A 20,998-nucleotide genomic window follows, 5' to 3' on the forward strand; every position below is an offset into this window, starting at 1 on the left:
TTGAAAAAAAAAAATTGGATGAATAATGTAAATCCAATCCAATCCCCCAATCAAACACATCCTAACTATACAAATACAATACCTCTAATCAAATGGATCATATGACCAAGACGAATTAGTTACTAAGTTTAAAAATTAAATTTTATTCTTATAAAAGTACAAAAACATGGACAGCAGTAAATACTAAGGCAGTCCAGGACCACAGTTGCTACTGCTGCGATTGTCGTACTCGTCCCTCTCTCGCAAAACTACCACTTCCAATTCCAAGATTCAGCGAATTCATCCAATATTTAAAACCGGGCATCAAATCCCAGTACCGTTTCCATTCTTTGAGTAAACAAATCCCATAAAAAAAACATCCATCATTTAAGCCAAATTCTCCCGCTTTGGCCTCTTCTGGAGTGATGACGAAGAAGACTCAGCTCAGCTCAGGTCCCTAGTTAGATGTCAACATATTATTTAATGCTTGTAGGCAGATTTTCCCTACCCTTTTCCAATCTCTCTGACTTTTGAGCCTTTTCCCTCTGCAATACGCAGTTAGGAAAGCCCCAAGAAGAATAGACTGACTGCTAGCTGGAATATTTCTTTCTGAAAGAAATCCTTTGTAGGAAGAGGTAAAGGGAAAGGGAAAGGGACAGAGTCCTTATTGTTGCTTTGGATTCTAGGGTTAAATTCTCCCCCAAGAGAAGGACTTTAATGCGGGATCAGATGGTGTGGTAAAATGGGTTGTTTGATGGAATTTTGTGTGTTGTGGGCACTGCCCATGCCTTTCACCCAGCTAAAGGTCCTTTCTTTAATCATTAATCTTGTTGCTACTATTGTTCTTAGTTTTATGTAAATATCTGCGACTTTAATTACAATTTTTTTTTTTTTTTTAATCCATTGTTGTTTTCACAATAATGATATGATGGGTTCCTCTCCCTCTTTCTCTCTCTCTTCTTTTCAACTCCCCACCCTTTTTATCTGTCAAAAGTTGTATTCTTTTGACTTGGTGTTTGAGTTTCTTTTGTCTGGTGCTAAATCTACCTGGATGTTTGGTGAATTTCTCCCTATGTGAATTGTTTCTTGCTGAGGATTTGATATCGTTCCGTGTACATGTGAACTGGGTTTTCCCAAGTTCTTGATGAGGTTTTGTTCTTGAAGAGGTAATGTGGAAGTCTTTTTTTACCATTGAATTGTGTTTCAAGAGTCAGCATTATTGCTTTGATTTTGATTATACATATATATATATATTCTTTGTTTAAATTGATGATGAATATGATGATGCATTGGTTGGAATTCTTTGATCAATGCGCCATGAAGGATGCCAGTCTTTTGTTTTTTTAAAAGGAAACCGTAGAGCATGAAATCTGGCTAATTTTGAAAGAAAATAAATTGGAGGATGTTTGTGACGATGCAATGTTCTTTGTCCTTGTAGACTGTAGAGTATGTAATGTTCCTCTAATTTTTCAAACTCCGAGAGTTGGAGAATGTCTTGACGGTTAGTTTTGGAATCCAATTCGAAGATTTAATGCATATTTTGATTGATTTGTTAGGGATGCAATAACTGTGATGTGTCGGGATGAGCATTAAACATTGGTTGTACAGACAAAAGATTAGCTTGAGTTTGAAGTTGAGGAATACCATGATGAAATGCATTTGTTCCGGGGAGCAAATATTAGCGGACGAAAAAATAGCTTCATCCGAGTCTCTTGCGACGCGCGACTATTCTGCGAGCGGATATTCCTCCCGAGCGGGGGAGGTTGAGACAAAGGTCGACACCAGCAACATTGAAGAGGCAGAATCATCCCTTCGTGAAAGTGGATTCTTGAATTATGAGGTTGGCGACTCTCGACTTATTGCTGTTCTTGTATGCACTAGTGTCTGTGTAGAATGCATATTCAATGATCTAGAGAAGAAAATCAGGAGTTTTTAGCTTAGTGATAAAACTTTTTAGGAAGCGAGAGCATTGTTGGGGCGGCTCGAGTACCAAAAAGGCAACGTGGAAGCTGCACTTCGCGTTTTCGAAGGGATTGACATTGCTGCAGTGATTCCAAGAATAAAGATCTCCGTGGTTAGAAGATGCGAACTTCCCAGACGTCATTCTCAAAGCGACAATGTCCCTCAAATGTCAATGCATGCAGTTAGTTTGCTCATCGAAGCCATATTTCTCAAAGTAAAATCACTGCAGGCTCTCGGAAGGTACACAGGTATTCCATTGCATTTGTGTTTTCTAGGCTGAATGCTTTTATTACTACTTGTAAGACATTTTCGATAGTAGCTGAACCTTTGTTGCTCGTGATTTTGCAGAAGCTGCTCAATCATGTAAAGTAATATTGGATACATTTGAAACTGCTATACCGGACGGCTTGCCCGAAAACTTTGCATCCGATTGTAAACTGATGGATACGCTGAGTAAGGCTGTGGAGCTACTACCCGAGTTATGGAACCTTTCCTATGCTCCCCAAGAAGCCATCCTCGCCTACAGACGGGCGCTACTTTACCAGTGGAATCTCGACACAGAAACCAGATCCAAAATCGAAAAAGATTTTGCTATTTTTCTTCTTTATAGCGGTCATGATGCAAGCCCACCGAATCTCCGGTTGCAGAGGGAGGGTTCATTTGTGCCCAAGAACAATGTCGAAGAAGCTATTCTCTTGTTGCTACTAATTCTCAAAAACATTACGCTAGAGAGAATTGAATGGGATCCTTCGATCTTGGATCATCTCGGGTTTGCTCTATCTGTAGGCAGCGAGTGCAGGTCCCTTGCTGGCCAGATCGAAGAGCTAGCTCCCGACACCCTTGAGAGCAAGGATAAGTACACATCTCTTTCCCTTTGTTACCATGCCGAAGGTGATGACATGGTTTCTCTGAATTTGTTGAGGAACATTTTGAATAATCGAGAGAATCGTGACAATGGCTTCGAACTATTACTTGCTTCAAAGATTTGTGCAGAGGATTCGGGCTCTCTTGAGGAAGGTTTGAGCTATATCCGCAAGCTGTGTGCTCGATCGGAAACATGTTACCATAGGACTAGCTATGCAAACTACTTGCTAGGGGTTTCGCTGTCTGCCCAATCTCGGAGCACCGGGTCCAATTCCCAGCGGATCTTGAGGCAATCCCAGGCGCTGGAGGCACTCGAAACTGCTGAGGAGATGAGCGATGGGAGGAATCCCAGCATATTATATTCGCTAAGTCTGGAGAACGCTGAGCAGAGGAAGCTGGACTCAGCTCTCCATCACGCCAAGAGGTTGTTGAAACTGGAAGCCGGATGTAATGTGGAGAGCTGGATTCTTCTTGCTCGAATCTTGTCTGCCCAGAGACGGTATGTGGATGCTGAGAACATGATCGATGCTGCGCTTGATGAATCCGGGAAATGGGAACAAGGCGAGTTGCTGCGCACCAAGGCAAAACTGCAGATTGCTCAGGGAAATCTGAAGGATGCGATCGACACATATACAAAACTTCTTGCAATTCATCAAGTCCGGAGAAAGAGTTTCCGACTGCAAAAGAAGCCCATAAAAGTAGGCGATGCGTGCTACCATGAGATATAATATGTGTTGATGTATCACTAACTATGCAGTTTTGGTTGCAGGGTAAGAAGAGCAACGATGTGAGTAGTACGGAGCTGGAGACATGGCACGATCTGGTGAAGGTCTATACTAGCTTGTCTCAGTATCATGATGCCGAGATATGCCTTTCGAAGTCGGAAGCAATCAATCCTCACTCAGCTTCAAGGCTACATTCTGCAGGTACCAAGCACATTTTGCGTTTCTGTGCGGGGAAAATCTTGAAACTCCGACATGATAAAGGACTAACATTCCTAGAAATAAAATACTTGTACCTCATAGGTTTGCTCTTGGAAGCTAAAGGTCTGCACAAAGAAGCTCTAAAGTCGTTTGAGAAGGCGCTGGACATGGACCCCAATCATGTCCCGAGTTTGATATCAACTGCGGCTGTCCTGAGACAAATCAGCAACCAGTCGATGCCAGTGGTTAAGAGCTTTCTGACTGATGCATTGCGGCTTGACAGGACAAACTCGGCTGCCTGGTACAACCTTGGCCTGCTGTACAAAAGCGAAGGCAGTAGTGCCCTGGCAATGGAGGCAGCCGAATGCTTTGAGGCTGCAACACTGCTTCAAGAATCCGAGCCGGTGGAGCCTTTTAGATGAAGAGGTCTGCAACATCATCACATACAGGATTGCAACATAAAATCAATGTCAATTGTATTTTCTAGTCATTAATGCCTGCCATGAAAGCTTTTTTAGTCACAAAGATCGCATTCGATCTCCTATTCCAAGCATCGTCATACATATTTTGACATGAGAATAAACAATGTCAACATGTAGAAACAAGGAATTCTCAAAGAAGAAAGCTGCAAAATGGCAATGAAGAAAACATCTGCTAGTGTAAGGAGATGCACAGTTTGAAATTTATTTCTTGTTGAGATCGATTCCGGCTTTCTTAGCAACTGCATCAAGTCCATTCTTCTCAATGGTCTTCATAGCTTTCGTCGATAGACGCAATTTGACATAGCGCTTCCCAGCTTCCCACCATATCCGCTTGTACTGCAGGTTCACAAACTGTCGTCTCGTTGTCTTGTGGTTCGAGTGAGAAACTGCATTTGCTTTGTTTGACTTCTTTCCAGTGAAGGGGCATACTCTACCTGAAAAAAACAACATAATGTGAGACAACTCAATTCAAAAGTTAAATTGGAAGGATTAATATATAAAAGAACACCAACACATGACACCTGACACCGCTAGTTCACTTGACACCCTTCTCCTCTTTTCAAACTGGTTGATCTACAGGAAAACTTATCTGTCTATTTACTGGAGGTTTAGCTTTGGTTTTTTTGTTTAAATAATTTTTTAGATATGTTTTGTTAGAAAAAATAGAGTTTTATAGAAAATCATGAATTGCATTTGTATAATAAAGAACCTGAAACCAAATTCCAAGTAAATAAAGCATTAAAACATCACTTTCAACCCCTAAACTCTGTACAAAATATCAAAATCAGCTATTATTTTCCATTCTAAAATTTTCAACTACAAAACGCCAAAAGCATTCCAAAACACAAGAAAACAAGCAAGCTACTATGATTCATAATGAACAATTACCATACTCAAGCGTAGTTCCACATTTCTACCAAGTCTTCAAGTCTAACGTCTCCTATTATATTTCAAACTTTCTTAATTCTTGATGTATTCGTCCAACTATCACGCCTCGTATATGTAAACATTCTATGCAACTAATCCTAGGCTCAGGGCTAGTATTCTTTCGTAACAGTCCTCCCCAAGCAGGTGGTGGTGTTTGGCTGCTTCCAGTTCTGCCACCAGTCGTTTCTGGTTCTCATTTATGGCTCTCTGTTCTTGTCATAGTGGTGCTAGGCTTATGACTAAGCAGGTAATGACAATCCCCAAGCAGCACCTTACCTACAGCAATTTCAGTGTCTTCAGCACCTACTCCTGGCTGCAACAGATCCTGCTTCTCCTGTTCCAGCAGTTGCTAACAGCAGCTTTGTTTCCCCGACACTTTTGGCATGCAGGACGGCATTTCCGGTAACCAGTATCCAGTGGAAATGTCAAATCTGGTGCAACGGGCAGCACCACCTTCTAATGGATATCAAGAGTCCACTGAATAATAGCTGCAGCAGCACTAGCATCAGTTGACCTAGATGTGGGCAGGAGATCATAGTGCTACCAAGATGTCGGAAACCACTTGTCGATCCACTTGAGCATCACCTCAATAATTCCCATTGTTTTCCCATGTTGATCAGCCAGGCAGGACCATTATAAAAGTTTATATCCAAAAAATTATACATAGTAATCTGTTCAAGCCCTACAAGGATAGTATTCTCCAAATTCCAACCCAACAAACCGGAATGACCAATTGCCTTTTGCCTATTCATCCTAAATCCAGGTAACTACAATTCATTATGAAAGATATTTAACCTTAAAGGAATTCTAGTAAGCATCAAAATTTAGCTCCAAAAGACTTCCATCACACAAATTATCATAAGTCATCGAGTTTGTTTGTTTACTTTTTCCTTGCAGCATATTATTAAAGAACAAACTGGATCTTTATCCTAACAGGCTTAGCTCTAACATAACTTTCCCTAGCAGCAGTCCTTTTTGCATTTTTCACATCCCTATGAAGTAGCCTTAATAGTTCACCACTTTCATCTTATAACAACTCATTATACATCACAAAAGACCGGCTCAAAATTTAGTAGATTTCAAGTAATAGATGCATAATCAATCAAGAAACATCCCAGTGAAAAGCATTTCACATTCTTTCAGGCAATCATGATCATTCAAGCAGATTTGCTAATATGTGCCAGTATTATTCACCCAGGGAAATACAACAAATGCGCATTCACACTTTATGCCTAAATCAGCATTAGCATCAAACAAAATTATGCTAACCATATCCATATCCATCACTTGCTACCATTTTTTTGTTACATTTCATCAAAACTAGTAATGAGTCAAATTTGCAAGTAGTATTTCACATTCACCTGAACTAGAATAAATGAGATTCCACTGTAGATTCGTTGAAACTCTAGTGTGATTATTCAGATCCATAAAATATTTACGAACAATATCATTTTGATTATCTTATCAAAGAGATTTAGAAAAGTAAATTTTCTAAGCAATCAAACCTACCATTTGACAGCATTGCCAATTTTTCCACATTCTAGTATGCCATTCAAGCTATGAAGATGGCTGTAGTGTGTATAAACTGTAATAAAAATAGTAGATAAGTAGCTGTACTGACTTCTTTCAATAGGGATGATGAAACCAGTCTCAAAGTGCCAAACTACTAAATAAAGCTGGCACAGAAACAAGACAATTTCTTTGATCAGGGGAGAGTATCGACTTGATCTTTATCGTGTTGCCCAGCTTATCTGTACCTTAGACTCTTTTAAGTCTTTTTTTCTACATATCGTTGCTCAAGGAAGCGCAGCAACATTTGCACAAAGTAACAACACCAACAAATATACAGTAAATCCTCTCGCAAACCTTGTACCGGGCACCCCATTCTACAATTAACCCAAAAGCTCTCGCAAGTGGGTCTAACAAGAAATTTAGCCCATTCACCTTCAAATCATTATCTCCATAGGTCATAAATATAACCGGAAACATCAAAGCTGTTAATAAAAGGGTAAGAAGATTACGAGCAACAGGTTGAAGAGAAGGCCTCAGATGCGTAGAGAGAGGAAGACCGGCTCTCTTCTGAAATTGGACCGAGGATATCTTGATTCCACTCAACTGGGACGCAACGGAACCAATTTCGGAACTCTTAATCGTCGAGAACCTGCACAAGTTTTGGGATTTTACTGCTACTCCCGCCATGGTTGGTCCGAGTGAGGCTGCAATCGTCGCCATTTCTCACAATTCAGGATTTTCTACACCTGCTTTTGCTTTCATATACTTAAATTGTAGGAAAAGGTAAGGCGGGTATTTGAGGGGAAATTGGAGAGGATAATGGAAGCGATTTTATTTTAATATACAAATATATATTTGTGTAAAGTTTAAATTCTGTTATTCCAATATTACTTTTAAATTATGATTTTCTAAAAATAATATATAAAATATCTTTTAACAAATTAAAGAGTAAAATAAAAAATTAAATATTTAATTTAAAATAATATATTTTTTATTTTTATATAATTATTTGAACATGAATATACATATTAAAAATCAATTCTATCTTAAACTGAGTTTTAACTTTTATTCTTTTAGATTTTATTTATAATACATTAAGGGTGCATTTATCAATTAGCTTATAGCTTATAACTTTGATATTAACTGTTTATACATAAAATAACTATTAATAAGATATATTATTTTTTAAAATATTTAATTTTGTTCATTTTGGTTTGAAATTTATGAGAATTTTTGTTATTAATCATTAAAAATTATAAAAATATTATAAAATATTTATTTTTATTTTTATTATTTAGATCTGATAAAATTATTTTTACTAAAAATAATAATTCTTTATTGAAATTATGTAAAATATAAAATAATAAATCTTTCGTATATATTTTTTTATTACGTTAATTATTGTTTTAATATATATAAATAAATTAATAACTTTTGTTTTTTCTATTTGATTTAGTTTTAAAAATATATATATTTTATAAATAAAATAATTTATATGTAATAATTAATAATAGTAATTATTTTAAATTTATAAAAATAAAAATATAATTGTTGAGTACAAAATAATTGATAGGTTTTTAAGAAATGGACCTGTCAAGATTAGGTCATTCGAAATGTCTAATGGGCTTTTTGAAAGTCCAAATATGATTGCAGTAACCGGGTCGGATGAGTTTTGAGTCTGATCAAACCTGGTCGGGTAAATCCCCAAGGTCGGACGGATGAGGAGATTGGACCTGGTCAGGACCAAATAGTTCGGACGTCAAAGTCGGACCTAGTCAGGACAAAGTCCGAGGGTCGGATTTAAGAAAGTCGGACGGGTGATAAGATTGGATCTGGTCGGGACCAAATAGTTCGGATAGAGAAGTCGGACCTAGTCGGGACAAATTCCAAGGGTCGGGCATAAGAAGGTTAGGTATTAAAAGTAGTTATCCTATAGGTCGGGTAAAATGCAGTTTCTGGTAGTGGGGGTAGTTTCGACTGGCGAGCGGTTTTTAAAGTCGGACGTGACAAGACGGTTCTCATACGTGTCGATAGAAGAGAATTTTTTGGGGAGTTAACAGCGGTTATGGTAACCGACCGGATAGCGGTTCGAACCGTATCTTCAAGGGGTTATTTAAAGATTCTGTACTGTATAGAAATGACATCTTCAATCGACATCAAATTCAAAAATATCGTTTTTGGGGATCACCACTTTATTTTCCAGTCTTTATTTTATTCTACAGTGTTTAGAAGTTTCTAATTTCAGACATTCATCTATCAAATTCGGGAATATTCCTCTATTTTCGAATTTTACTTTTTATTGTTGAAAAAACGCATCAACAATAATATAATAAATTAAATATATTAAAAATAATTAATAAATACTGCTATAAAAATATATTTATATGTATAAAATAAATAATTAAGTTTTAAGGGTAAATAAGAAACAACCAAAATTAAAATGAAAAAACTCTTTCGAGCTTTTCAAAAATTAGGTTTTTTGATCCAAAAAGCTCTTTCAAAAAGCTAATTTACCGATGAAATAGCTAAAAACAGTTCAATAAGTTAAAAGCTTCTTAAAAGCTGTCAACCTCTTGAATAAAATTTCAAGCAATATTTTATTTCAAATAAAACCAAACAAACCTTATTTTTGTCCGCCACTCATTTTAACTTCTAAATTTAGCGCCTTCAAAGCAAAATTCCTTATAAATCATAGTTTGAAAATTACGTATTAGCTTTTAACTTTAGTCTCTTAAAAGTTGGCAAAATTATTTATATATTATGGTTTGAAAAGTTTTTATTATTCTCTATCATTATTTAAAAATTATATAATGTAAAAGTTTGCTATAAATTTTAGAGGCTACCAAAAAATAAATAATAATATAATTTTAGCTAACAGATACGCTATTATTTTCTTTAGCTATAAAATATCAATTAAAATATTTTTTAAATCAAAATTGAAATCACAAATCCAAATTCAAAGCCAAACGAAATAAAACAAAACAAACGTTTCTTATTTATTTTTTAATTTTTGTTTTGGCATGATTTTTTAATGTAATATTATTGTCACTAAAGTTCGAAACAGATGGCCTACTCGGTATAGGTCTATCAATATGGTGGTTGAAACGGTTTTCCGACTTTATTATCACAAAAATCCATGTCAACAGCCTAATTGACTTGGGTCTGTCGGAATCGAATTTAAATGGGTTATGCTGCCTTCTCAAAAAAACATACGAGTTACGTCTCACGGGTGATGAATTGGAATACAAGAGGTCCGAAATGAAAGCTACTACGATAAACAATTTTGAACTAAGACTAATGCGATAAAAAATCAAATAATACTAAACTACACGAACAAAATATAAAGCAAAACTAATCTGGAACTTTAAATTTAATTGAACTAAAATTTAGGAAGTTGAATTCTATAAACAAAATTTGAAAATAAAGCAATGCAAAGTATTGTTTGGAGGTTGATTTCAAGTGGAGCCTTAAGAGCACACACAAGTGCTCTTAAATCAACGACCTTGGATGGTTTAGGGCTATACAAAGTATTCAAATTGAAAAGGATTGCACTAACGTGGATGAGCTAGTGAATGCAGTGGTGTTATGTTTTAAAAAATTGATAGCAGAAAAACTAAACAAAGTTTTTTTGAGCTTATAAGGGTGCATGATTGAAATAATGAGTGGAGAAAAAAAAAAAAATTCCACATATGAAGAAGGATGCACTTATTAGGCAAGATGCTTTACCTAGACACCTGAATGTGACCAAGTATTTGGTAATTAATTGTCTCACATACCTCATGGACAAAGGAAAATAAAACTATGTTATGCTATTGCTGTCCAGACTTGGATTTGAAGTTTAAGATGCAATCATCTCTTCTTTCTCAATGATATCTCTTTCTTGAGTAAGCAAACAATGACTTTTTTGGGAACGTAGAAGTATAATATTTTGTAAATTTCATACCGTGCATATGATACGTGGATACGCATGTGACTCAGTCTTTGTTTTTGTAATGCAATATTTGATAAGAATATTCAGATCTTATTAAAGCTCATTATAGTCACACAAATGAACCAATGACATTATATTCTAACCTAAAGGCAACCACCAAACTGTGTAGAACTACTACCATCTCAATTAGAATATAGTTATTTAAACTTTATATATATTGCATAGTAGCATATCCTCATATTCATCTAATGCAAGTATGCAACGAAAGGTACCAACATATAACAATGACTCATGATACAAAAAAGTATATCTCATACAAGCAGTATATCCCACAAAATCCCTCAAACAAACATACTCAACCGTCGAAACCACCGATGGAAGAGACAATCCGATGGTCTCGGAATCGAAGTCGATTGCTCCTCCCTTCAACATCCTCGGCAACAAGGTGACGGTGACTGACCAAGATCCATAAAAAATCAGATTTGGTGGGGGGGGAGGTTAGAATCCATGGGCAAAGTCGACTACGGCTTTTGTTATGAAGGAATAAGAATTCCGAAGTCTGTTAGAATATAAAACTGAATTTCTCTATTTCAATCATAAGAATACATACATATTTATAATAATATACAAATCGTCTAAATAAGACAAGAATTCTATAAATCTCTTAAATTAGATAACTACCATACATATAATATATTGCTTCTAAATATATTTTAACACTCCTCCTCAAACTCAAGATATGATCGAACAAACTTGAGTTTGTCAGAAGTGACCGAAAAAGATATAGCCGAGATCTTCCATGTACGAATTTGAATTCGCCAAGATTGACTGAAGGTGGTGTAGCCTTCCACTAAATCAAAGTCGGAAGCAAAACACTAAACATCGTTAAAGTTGGAAACAAGACTTGCTCGCTCACAACGGAACTAGAGTCGGAAACAGGACTCGCTCACTCTATAGAGTTAGAGTCGGAAACAAGACTTGCTCGCTCACAACAGAGCTAGAGTCGGAAACATGACTCATTCGCTCTCAACAGAGCTAGAGTCGGAAACATGACTCATTCGCTCTCAATAGAGTTAGAGTCGAAAACAAGACTCTCAACAGCGTTAGAGTCGAAAGTAGACTATGTCAGTAGAGTAGTAGAGACAGAGACGACATATAAATAAAAGCATGACCAAGCATGACTGTGAATAGTAGCAGATACATTAATAAAATATCAAAATATATATGAAATATAATGGGTCATGGATGTACTCGGAGAGAATTCGACTTTGATACCGTGTTAGAATATGAAACTGAAATTCTCTGTTTCAATCATAAGAATATGTACATATTTATAATAATATACAAATCGTCTAATAAGACAAGAATCCTATAAATCTCTTAAATAAGATAACTATCATAAATATAATATATTACTTCTAAATATATGTCAATTAGGGCTTTTGTTGGGAAGAAAAAATTAATTGCAAAGCTGTTAGAATTTTTATAATTTAATTATTTGTTTTAATCATATTGTGGGTTTGGGTGGATTTGTTTATTTATATATTAAAAATAAAATATTTTACATTAATAATAGAATAAGATAATTAATTTTAATGCTTATTGTTAGTTATGTTTTGATTTGATAAATTTTACTAAAAATAGAAATAGATCATTTAAGGTGGGACAACCAAAAAAGAAAATGGTATAATTTCATGTGAGACGGACAGAGTATGTCTTTTTTATTATTATTATTATTATTATTGTTTTGTTTAATGTGTGAAAAATATGTTTAAATTTCCATTCTTTTAGAAATTTATTTTGAATGTTATTGCAATAAAGAATGATGAGTTGAATTTTGTAAAATTATATTTGGAATATTTTTTTAATACCGATTATAAGAAATTAATACATCACCCTCAGTATAACAATATGCTAATAATAATCCAATAATATTTTTTGATATCATCATTAGATCCCAGCCGTTCTAAAAATTTTGATATAAATTGATTCTTGTTAACTTAAATAATTAAATTAGGTTAGATTATGATTTTTCAAAACTATCAAATAGAGATGATTATGTAGTGTTATATTTGAAAGAGTCAGTGATTTTCAACAAGTTTTTTTGTTGATAGCTATTTGATAAAAGAAACAATGCTCTCTGTCAATAGAGCTAATGCTATTTATCAGTGGAAGTCTTTATGTGAATAGAAACATTGCTCTAAGTTAACAGAGACAGTGCTCTCTAAATTTTTTTTAACCCAGGAGTATTTTATTTTTGTACTTTTAAAAGTTAATAGTTGTGCTATTTTATAATTATTATTGTACTTTCCTGAAATTATTATCATACTTTTTAGAAAGTTATCCTACAAATAATAATAATGTATTTATTTATTTACTATTTTCATAATAGTATTGCAATTATGTACCCATTTCTATAGGTATAATCATTACGTAGTTCTGCTCTAAAACTGTTGCAGAAAATTTTATTATAATATTTTTATTATTATTAATATTTTTTTATTATTATGATTGTGCTCTTTTGAAGTAATTTTTGTACTATTTAAATATTATTATTGTGTTATTTTATAATTAATACGGTGCTTATAATTATTACCCTTTTCATATTATTTTATTAAATTTGTTTCTCTTTTTCATATGGCCAAATTATATATATATATATATATATGTATATTTATGTCTCTCTCTCAACTCAACTTAAACAAAAATGCAAGTACAAACACAAGAATAATTTATTTAAGAGCACACCTATTGAATAATGAAAGCATCGAGCACAATAATAAAAAATACTGCAGTATTTTCTTTGTAAATTGATATTGCTCTTTTATCTGCGGCACAATTATTCATTGTTTTACAAATATAGAATCAATTACTCTATTTATTCAAAAAATATACTACAATCACAAAATTAACATTATTTATTATTAGCATCGGTCATGATTTAATCAGTATCATGTCGATTCTTAAAACTTCACAGCATGGTAACCGAACCAAACTTTATTATTTGAGGTTTTCATTTTTTTTAAAATATGAAAATTTACATGATTTGATAAACAAATAAAATGTGCCAAGATTTTCGTAGATAAATAGTTTAGAATTTATTATGTAATTTTATTATTTATTTATTTTATATTCATTTATTTTATAATATGCTCTTCCGCTTCGAAATAATTGGTGTATTTGGTTAGTGTCAGTATTAAAGAAAAAATATATGGTTTGTTTCTTTAGTGTTCTGATTAAAAGAAATTTTTTTTACATGAAGTATAAAAAATTATAAAAATAATATTTTATGTTAGAATATTAAATTTTGTTAAATGATAAAATATATATTAAAAATTCTATCGAAAATAAATATTGGAAAAATAAATCCTATTGGATAATTAATGTAATTTATGATATTATTTTATTATTTTGATCTCAATGGTAATTTTGATATTTTTAAACTAAAAATTAATCTGTATAATTAAAATAAATTTAGAGTATATATTTAAATATTTTAAATATTATATGTCAATAAAATATACAAATATTATTTTATAAAAAATAAAATTTTATATAATACAATTATATAAAAAAAATATTTTTATTTATCTATGATTAATATAAACTATTATTTTAATTTTTTTAAAGTGAGTTGTAAATATAAATAAAATATTTGGGTTGAGGATAAAGATAAAATAAAGTCGTTTTGAGTGAGATTAAATAAAGATAAATAAAATAATATTAAATAGGTTTTATAAATAATTGTAATAAAAAATGAAAAAATTAATTAAATTAAATTATAATTGTTAACTGCTTAATATTGATAAATCTATTTAAAATAGAAATGTATAACTATTATAAATATACTAAAAGGTTGACTGCTATTCAATTATGATTCTGTTGAATGTAACACGGGGACCATATACAATACAATACACAAATGATCTGTCCTGCACTCCATAGATTCCATCCATCAACTGAGGCAATATTGTAGTGAAATGAATGATTCATCCTTTGAATAATTCAACGCATACGCGGTAGGATGGATTTATTATGTTACTTATTTATTTCCTTCCAATTTAATTTATCTACATGTTCTGTTCATAGTCAACTATTCATAAGATTCGAGAACAGATAAGCTGTTGTAAATTGTAATTCCTTCCAAAGCATGGCCTCAATCAGATCAGCTTCCTCTTCCAGCAGGCTCTACAAAGAATCTAATTAAATTACATAATGGCTGAATACGCACTGTTTTGTGTAAGGAGGAGTCTGAATGAACTGCTGTGCATACCTGAATTACGCGTCCGGATTGAATTGATCCAGGAGAAGCTGAGAAAACTGCAGTCCATTTTACAAGTGGTGGATGCCCGGCAAGAAGTGGATGAAGGTATCCGGAGTTGGGTCGCAGAAACCAGGGAAGTCGCCTACGACATCGAAGATCTTCTGCTTGTAGCAAACACTAGTGCTCAAAGGAAAGAAGGAACCATTTTCAGAAGGTCGCCTTCTATGTTCAAAGTTCTCCACCCCAAAATCCAGGAAATAGATGATAAGATCTCTGCCCTTGAATCGAGCCAGCGCGTTAGAAATATAAAGCCACGCCAAATAGAAATACAAAGCCCCAGACCGAAATGTCTGAAATTGCAAGAAAAAGGAAGAAGAATGTACTTGCATCTTGTCGAGGAAGATTTCATAGGGTTGGATGATGATGTTCAAAAATTGGTTGCGAGATTAGTGAAGGATGATGAAGCCTTCCCGGTAGTCTCCATCACAGGTAAGGGTGGGATAGGGAAGACCACAATAGCTAAAAAGATTTACCATCATGGTGATGTTCGGAGGCACTTCCATGGTTTTGCTTGGGCCTGTGTTTCTCAGAAATGGCAGCATGAAGATGTCCTGCAGAGGATACTCAACAAGCTTGAACCTGAGAAGAAAAATGAAATCAATGGCATGAAAGCTGATATGCTGGTCAATGAACTTTACCAAATTCAAAGGAGGAAAAGATGCTTGATTGTGCTGGATGATGTCTGGGAAATGCAAGTCTGGGATATATTTAGACCTGTTTTTGAGACAGGAGGAGAACATGTAAAGATCAAAGTTTTAATCACAACCCGCGATAAAGAAATCGCACGATATGTAGATATGGGTGCTCCTTGCTACCTCTATGAGCAAAGAACTTTGAATGAGAAAGAGAGTTGGGAACTGCTCAAGAAGAAAGTCAGTCGTGGTGGATTAAATATCGCAGGTAATAATTTCTTCTAATTTCTTTCAGTTTTAGGAATCAAATCTCTATAACATTCATGAAAGATAAATAGATTGAGAGGAGCAGCAGGTTCTTTAAATTTCCTCATTCATCAATAACAGTGAGTCAGAAATAAGATCATTCTTAGTTAGTTTAATTGAGCATTTTAGTGAGTTCATTTCTCCAAGATTCGCTTTGTATCTACCCTGAAAAAAGAATGTTTATTAGTTAGTACGTTTTCCTGGAGAACATAACTAGCGTAAAATCACATAAAATTTTAATATGCCATTTTACCTGCATTTTAGGTATTTCATTTGACAGAGGTGATCAAGGTAATGGCAGATCCATGGAAGAAAATGAGTCATCCACAAGCTTTGAAGAGGATGATGATGCATCATCAAGTGCAGGAAGCTTCTACTCTTGCTTAACTGAAGAAGAAGATGAGGATGAAATTACAAGTCAGCTTGACACACCACGCTCTGTAGATTACATTCAAGGTAATTAAGAGGATTCAATGGCTTGAAATGAATTGATTCTCTATATTGTGGACATCTATCTATCTATCTATCTATCTATCTTATGTCAAGTCTCATACAAGTGTTTAGTAAGAGCTACCTAAAGATATTAATCAGATATGCCAAACTATTCAAGTATGATGATACGTATATATGTTAATTGGTACAGACAAGAGAAACCAGATGGACATTGAGAGACTAGGAAGGGAGATGGTGGCGCAATGCGAAGGACTGCCTTTAGCCATCGTGGTGCTTGGGGGACTATTGATGACAAAATTGACAGTATGTGAGTGGAGAACTGTGCATCAGAATTTGAATGCATACTTAAGGAGGGGGAGAGGTTTCCGCGAGAGTGGAGCAGGAGCAGGAGCAGGAGCAGGAGCAGTGCATGAGGTGTTGGCCTTAAGTTATCATGATCTACCCTATCAGCTAAAACCATGCTTTCTACATCTTGGAAACTTCCCTGAGGATTTCAAAATACCCACTCGAAAACTATATCAGTTGTGGTCAGCTGAAGGCTTCATATCACCAGAAGGTGAGGAGCACGAATCAATCATGGATATATCAGAACGTTACTTAGGCGAACTGGTGCAAAGGTGCATGGTTCAAGTACATGTTGACAAAGCAACCGGAAGGTTCAAGTCCTGTCAGCTACATGACCTTACAAGAGACTTGTGCCTAGTAAAGGGTAAAGAGGAAAATTTCTTGAAGAAGGTCCCTCCGCGGTACGAACCTAAGATAATAATTCCTCCTTCTCCATTAGCAATAGCAACATCAGTCAGCAATGCACGCAGACTTTCGATAACAGTGGATTATGATTTTGGTAGCTACTTCCCCTCAGGGAAAGAGATCAGTAATAAGCATGTTCGATCAGCGCTCTTCTTTTCCAGGCTCAGTAAAAGAAGAAACCTTCAGGCTGCCTTGGACTTTCTCTGCGAGGAATTCCATCTCCTTCGAGTCTTAGACCTCGAGAGGTTCGACTTTGGTGAAAGGCTGTCCAAAGAAATAGGGAATTTAGTATACCTAAGATATCTGAGCTTAAGGGGTTCTAAATTCAGTAAGCTGCCATCATCCATATGCAATTTGAGGTGTTTACAGACACTTGATCTAAGGGTATCCTTTCTTGTATGTCTGAGCATTCCCGACGTAATATGGAAGCTGAATCATTTGAAGCATCTGTATCTCCCTCCAAACCACACATGTAAAGCTAAACTGCAGATAGGCACCTTAAACCAGCTGGAAACCTTAAAAAACTTCGACACAAGTGTTTCAGACTACAGAGATCTCTTCAAGTTGACAAAGCTTCAGAAGCTAGCAGCAATTCTGGCTCTAGAGCTTGAAAATTTAGAACCATTAATTAGCAGCCTCAAGTCGATGAGCCAACACATCAAAGGCTCATCTTTCCGTATCCGCTATGATTTTAAGTCTGAGAAAGAGTTTACTGTACTAAGGGAATTAGTGGGGTTTACCCATCTCCGGAAGCTGGATTTGATTGGAGTCATGCATAGCCTACCAGATCACAGTGATTTTGCACAGAGCCTCAACAAATTAACTCTGAGAACAAACAGACTCAACGAAGATCCTATGGCTACTCTAGAGAAGCTTTCAAATTTGTATTCCTTGATATTACGGAAAAATGTGTTCGAGGTGAAGCAGATTCGGTGCACTCCTCAGGGTTTTCCTCAGCTCACAAATCTCGAACTTCAGGGGCTTACGAGCTTAGAGTCATGGACAATAGAGGAAGGGGCTATGCCTAATCTTTTTAGTCTAAAGATTGATGAGTGCATCAATCTTAAAATGCTTCCAGAAGGTATAAAGTTTATCACCACGCTCAAGGAATTGGTGATTGTCAACATGCCTGAACCATTCAAGAAGAGAATTCAGAAAGTGCAGGGGGAAGGAGGAGAGGATAGTCATAAAGTCGAACACATTTCGTCCATCACCATTACTGTGACAAACATCCCCCACACCAAACAACGAGGGAAACAATTACCAGGTCCTTAACATTAACTTCTTATCCCTATCCCTATGGTACCAGATTTTTCTTACAAAGACAGTGAGATTCTGCATGTTATATATACTATTCAACTTTTCCTACTGTTATCCTCCTGATAGTTCACCCTATCTGCCTTGTAAGTATCTTAGTTTAGGTATGACTTCATATATCTTAGATTCCTCTGATGACATTTTCTTCATGTGCAGGAAGTTCGTATTCTGGACTACTTCATAGTGTTTCTCCAGCACTGGTACCAAAAGTATGGCAGAATTCATGAATGTCGTGACATTAGGATGCTTTTAGCAGATTATATATTAGAGGTCTTTGTATTGTGTCTCCTACAGGTTGCTCAGGTCCATTCCATAATCTCGAGCAATCCTAAGTTGAGAGATAATTGTTAGGAAATTATTCTAGAACTTGAGCTTCAAATATCTGCCAAGAAGTGAGAGACTCTGCACAAAGTAGGAATGTAATGTTGTAGAATTATATAGTTTTGCTAATCAACAAGTTCTGATCCTATCCTTATTCATGCAAGTTATTTCATACGGTCTATTACAAGAGATTAAATACAAAAACCAAGTCAGATAAATTAGCTAATCCAATCCCTTTATCTATGCGCCAAAAAATAGACTCGAAGACCTAATATATTACAGTAGGCGAGCTTCATTCAGATCCAGCTATTTACTTGTTTATGACCATCCCAGCATTAATTCCAGACAGAAGACTCAGGGATCTGACACATAATATTGACAGAATTTTTCATACTGATAAGTACATTTGATTTGTTTCAAGTATGAAAACTAAGAACTTGCCATAACAAATTCACAATGCCGTTGAAGCAGATACAACAATTTCAAATAATGGCATTACCAAAATCTACAATATATATAAATATATATATATATATATCTACAAGTTCAACCAAGCACATGCTAATAGGACCAAAACCAAATAAGATCCTCATATACAACAACAACCAAAAGCATGTATTATAACTACAAGTTTCATAACTTCAATATGTGATTATGACTGTAGGACCTTTAACTTAATGAGCAGGCCTGAGTGTAAGCAGGTACTGGTAGTGTCGTGGGCTTGCAGCTGATTATAAGAATTTCATAATTTTATTTTGGTATCACGTGTGAACTTGATACAATGCCAATAGTTTTGAAACTTCAATGCAGTTAGTTAGCATCTATAACCTGTTTTGTTTCCTTATTTTCTTTTCAATATGATATGATTTAATTTGATATTTACCATATATCTACTTGTTCTATTCCAAGAGTAGGTTATATGTATTTTTTTATTAATATTCTTCATGATATATAAAACTATATTGTCATCCAATTTCTAATTTTTTATTACAGCTTAAGGAAAGATAAATTCACTGCTTCGTTTAGCTGAAAACTCTAGCATCCACCCTCTCTTCTCCTTACATTTCCTCAGTCCTTGTTTTAATCATTACTGAGAAAGCAGATTCCCGATAGCAACAAGAAATCTATGGTGATTGTTCATGAGATCTCTTTTCCAATGATTTATGTCATGGTGCAGATTATCATTTTTAGACTCAAATTACAGAGATGCATACTGCTAGCAGGTGGAAAGAGGAAAATATTACTGGAAAAAAGGCTGCTCCAACAAAAGTTGACCCAAGATATGATGAATGGGAGGCTGAAGATGAGTTGGTAAAGTCTTTGCTCATCAACTCAATGACTGATAAGTTAATGGCAGGCACATTTGTGCATTGTGCATTTAGTAGCCTCATGAACATGCACACCAATCCAGCATCCAACTTTTCTTTGACAAAATGTCTATATCTCAATGTCCTTTGTCTTCTGGTGTTGCACTGGGTTATGCCCAATGTTTATAGCAAACTCGTTGTTGCTATACAACTTTGTAGGGCCTTTAAGTTTAACCTTCGAATGATTTTTAGCCAAATCAATTCACATATTCCTTGGGCAATAGCTTTGAATTCAGATTCTGCTGATGACCGTGCTACAACATTTGGTTTCTTGCTTTTCCATGTTCCTAAATTTCCTCTAAGAAAAGTGCAGTACCCAGCAGTAGATCTTCTATCCACTAGAGACCTAGCATAGTCTGCTTCTGTGTAGGCTTCTAGAGTAAGAGCATTGTGTCTACTAAACAAAATTCATTTCCTGGAGCTCTTCAAATAGTGTAATACTTTGTATGCGGGCTGTAGATGTGATTCTCTAGAGTCGCACATAAATTGGCTCATATCACTCACAGAATAAGCTATATTAGGTCTAGTATGGGCAAGATAGATAACACATAGCTTTATCAACAACCAGTTCTTCCTTTGCTGCACTCAACTTAAGAGGGCATTTGGTAGCCATTGCACACAAATAAAAGTAGAAAATGAAATTAATGACAAAAGCTATTCACTCGATAATCAGAATTAATTTATTTGCTTGGTAAAAATAGAATTTAGTTGAGAAATGCAAAATAAATGCTGCGATCTGGATAAATTTATAAGAAGAAATAACTAATTAGTAAGAGAAAGTTTTAATGACTTAGAATCCACATAGAAATATTTAATAATGACATTGAGAAATATTTTTAATGATTTTTTTGGTGACTTTTTTTATTTGAATAATAAATAAGATGTAGTGTTTTGTAAAATCTAATTTCAGTGTAATTTTTTAAAAATTCGTAAGAGTTAAATAGTTAA

The 20,998-nt window shown here is 34.8% G+C and overlaps 3 protein-coding genes across 6 annotated transcripts; 2 read left to right on the forward strand and 1 right to left on the reverse strand.

The window, feature by feature from the left end:
- The first annotated feature begins 231 nt into the window (after positions 1-231).
- Positions 232-4,431, forward strand: LOC127248530 (protein NPGR2-like). 4 transcript variants are annotated; one of them, XM_051270906.1, is made up of 7 exons: positions 232-432; positions 538-784; positions 1,536-1,819; positions 1,937-2,189; positions 2,290-3,503; positions 3,563-3,731; positions 3,831-4,431. In XM_051270906.1, the coding sequence occupies exons 3-7, from the start codon at positions 1,562-1,564 to the stop codon at positions 4,148-4,150; spliced, it is 2,214 nt and encodes a 737-aa protein (XP_051126863.1). In that variant the 5' UTR covers positions 232-432; positions 538-784; positions 1,536-1,561; the 3' UTR covers positions 4,151-4,431. The 4 variants fall into 4 exon arrangements, with proteins under 4 accessions (XP_051126863.1, XP_051126872.1, XP_051126888.1 ...); XM_051270931.1 differs by having other exon boundaries at positions 235-432; positions 3,575-3,731; XM_051270915.1 differs by having other exon boundaries at positions 232-784.
- LOC127248552 (50S ribosomal protein L28, chloroplastic) lies at positions 4,193-7,440 on the reverse strand. The gene is made up of 2 exons (XM_051270943.1): positions 7,159-7,440; positions 4,193-4,644 (listed from the first exon to the last, which is right to left on the reverse strand). Exons 1-2 carry the CDS (start codon positions 7,367-7,369, stop codon positions 4,412-4,414), a joined length of 444 nt encoding a protein of 147 aa, XP_051126900.1. The 5' UTR covers positions 7,370-7,440; the 3' UTR covers positions 4,193-4,411.
- A 7,106-nt stretch (positions 7,441-14,546) lies between these two features.
- LOC127250141 (probable disease resistance RPP8-like protein 2) lies at positions 14,547-18,829 on the forward strand. The gene is made up of 4 exons (XM_051273307.1): positions 14,547-15,804; positions 16,107-16,298; positions 16,486-18,312; positions 18,519-18,829. Exons 1-4 carry the CDS (start codon positions 14,796-14,798, stop codon positions 18,587-18,589), a joined length of 3,099 nt encoding a protein of 1,032 aa, XP_051129264.1. The 5' UTR covers positions 14,547-14,795; the 3' UTR covers positions 18,590-18,829.
- Positions 18,830-20,998: the final 2,169 nt, after the last annotated feature.

The sequence above is a fragment of the Andrographis paniculata genome, unplaced genomic scaffold, assembly GCF_009805555.1.
Source record: "Andrographis paniculata isolate CXL003 unplaced genomic scaffold, ASM980555v1 Contig11END, whole genome shotgun sequence".
In the NCBI taxonomy this organism is placed as follows: domain Eukaryota; kingdom Viridiplantae; phylum Streptophyta; class Magnoliopsida; order Lamiales; family Acanthaceae; genus Andrographis; species Andrographis paniculata.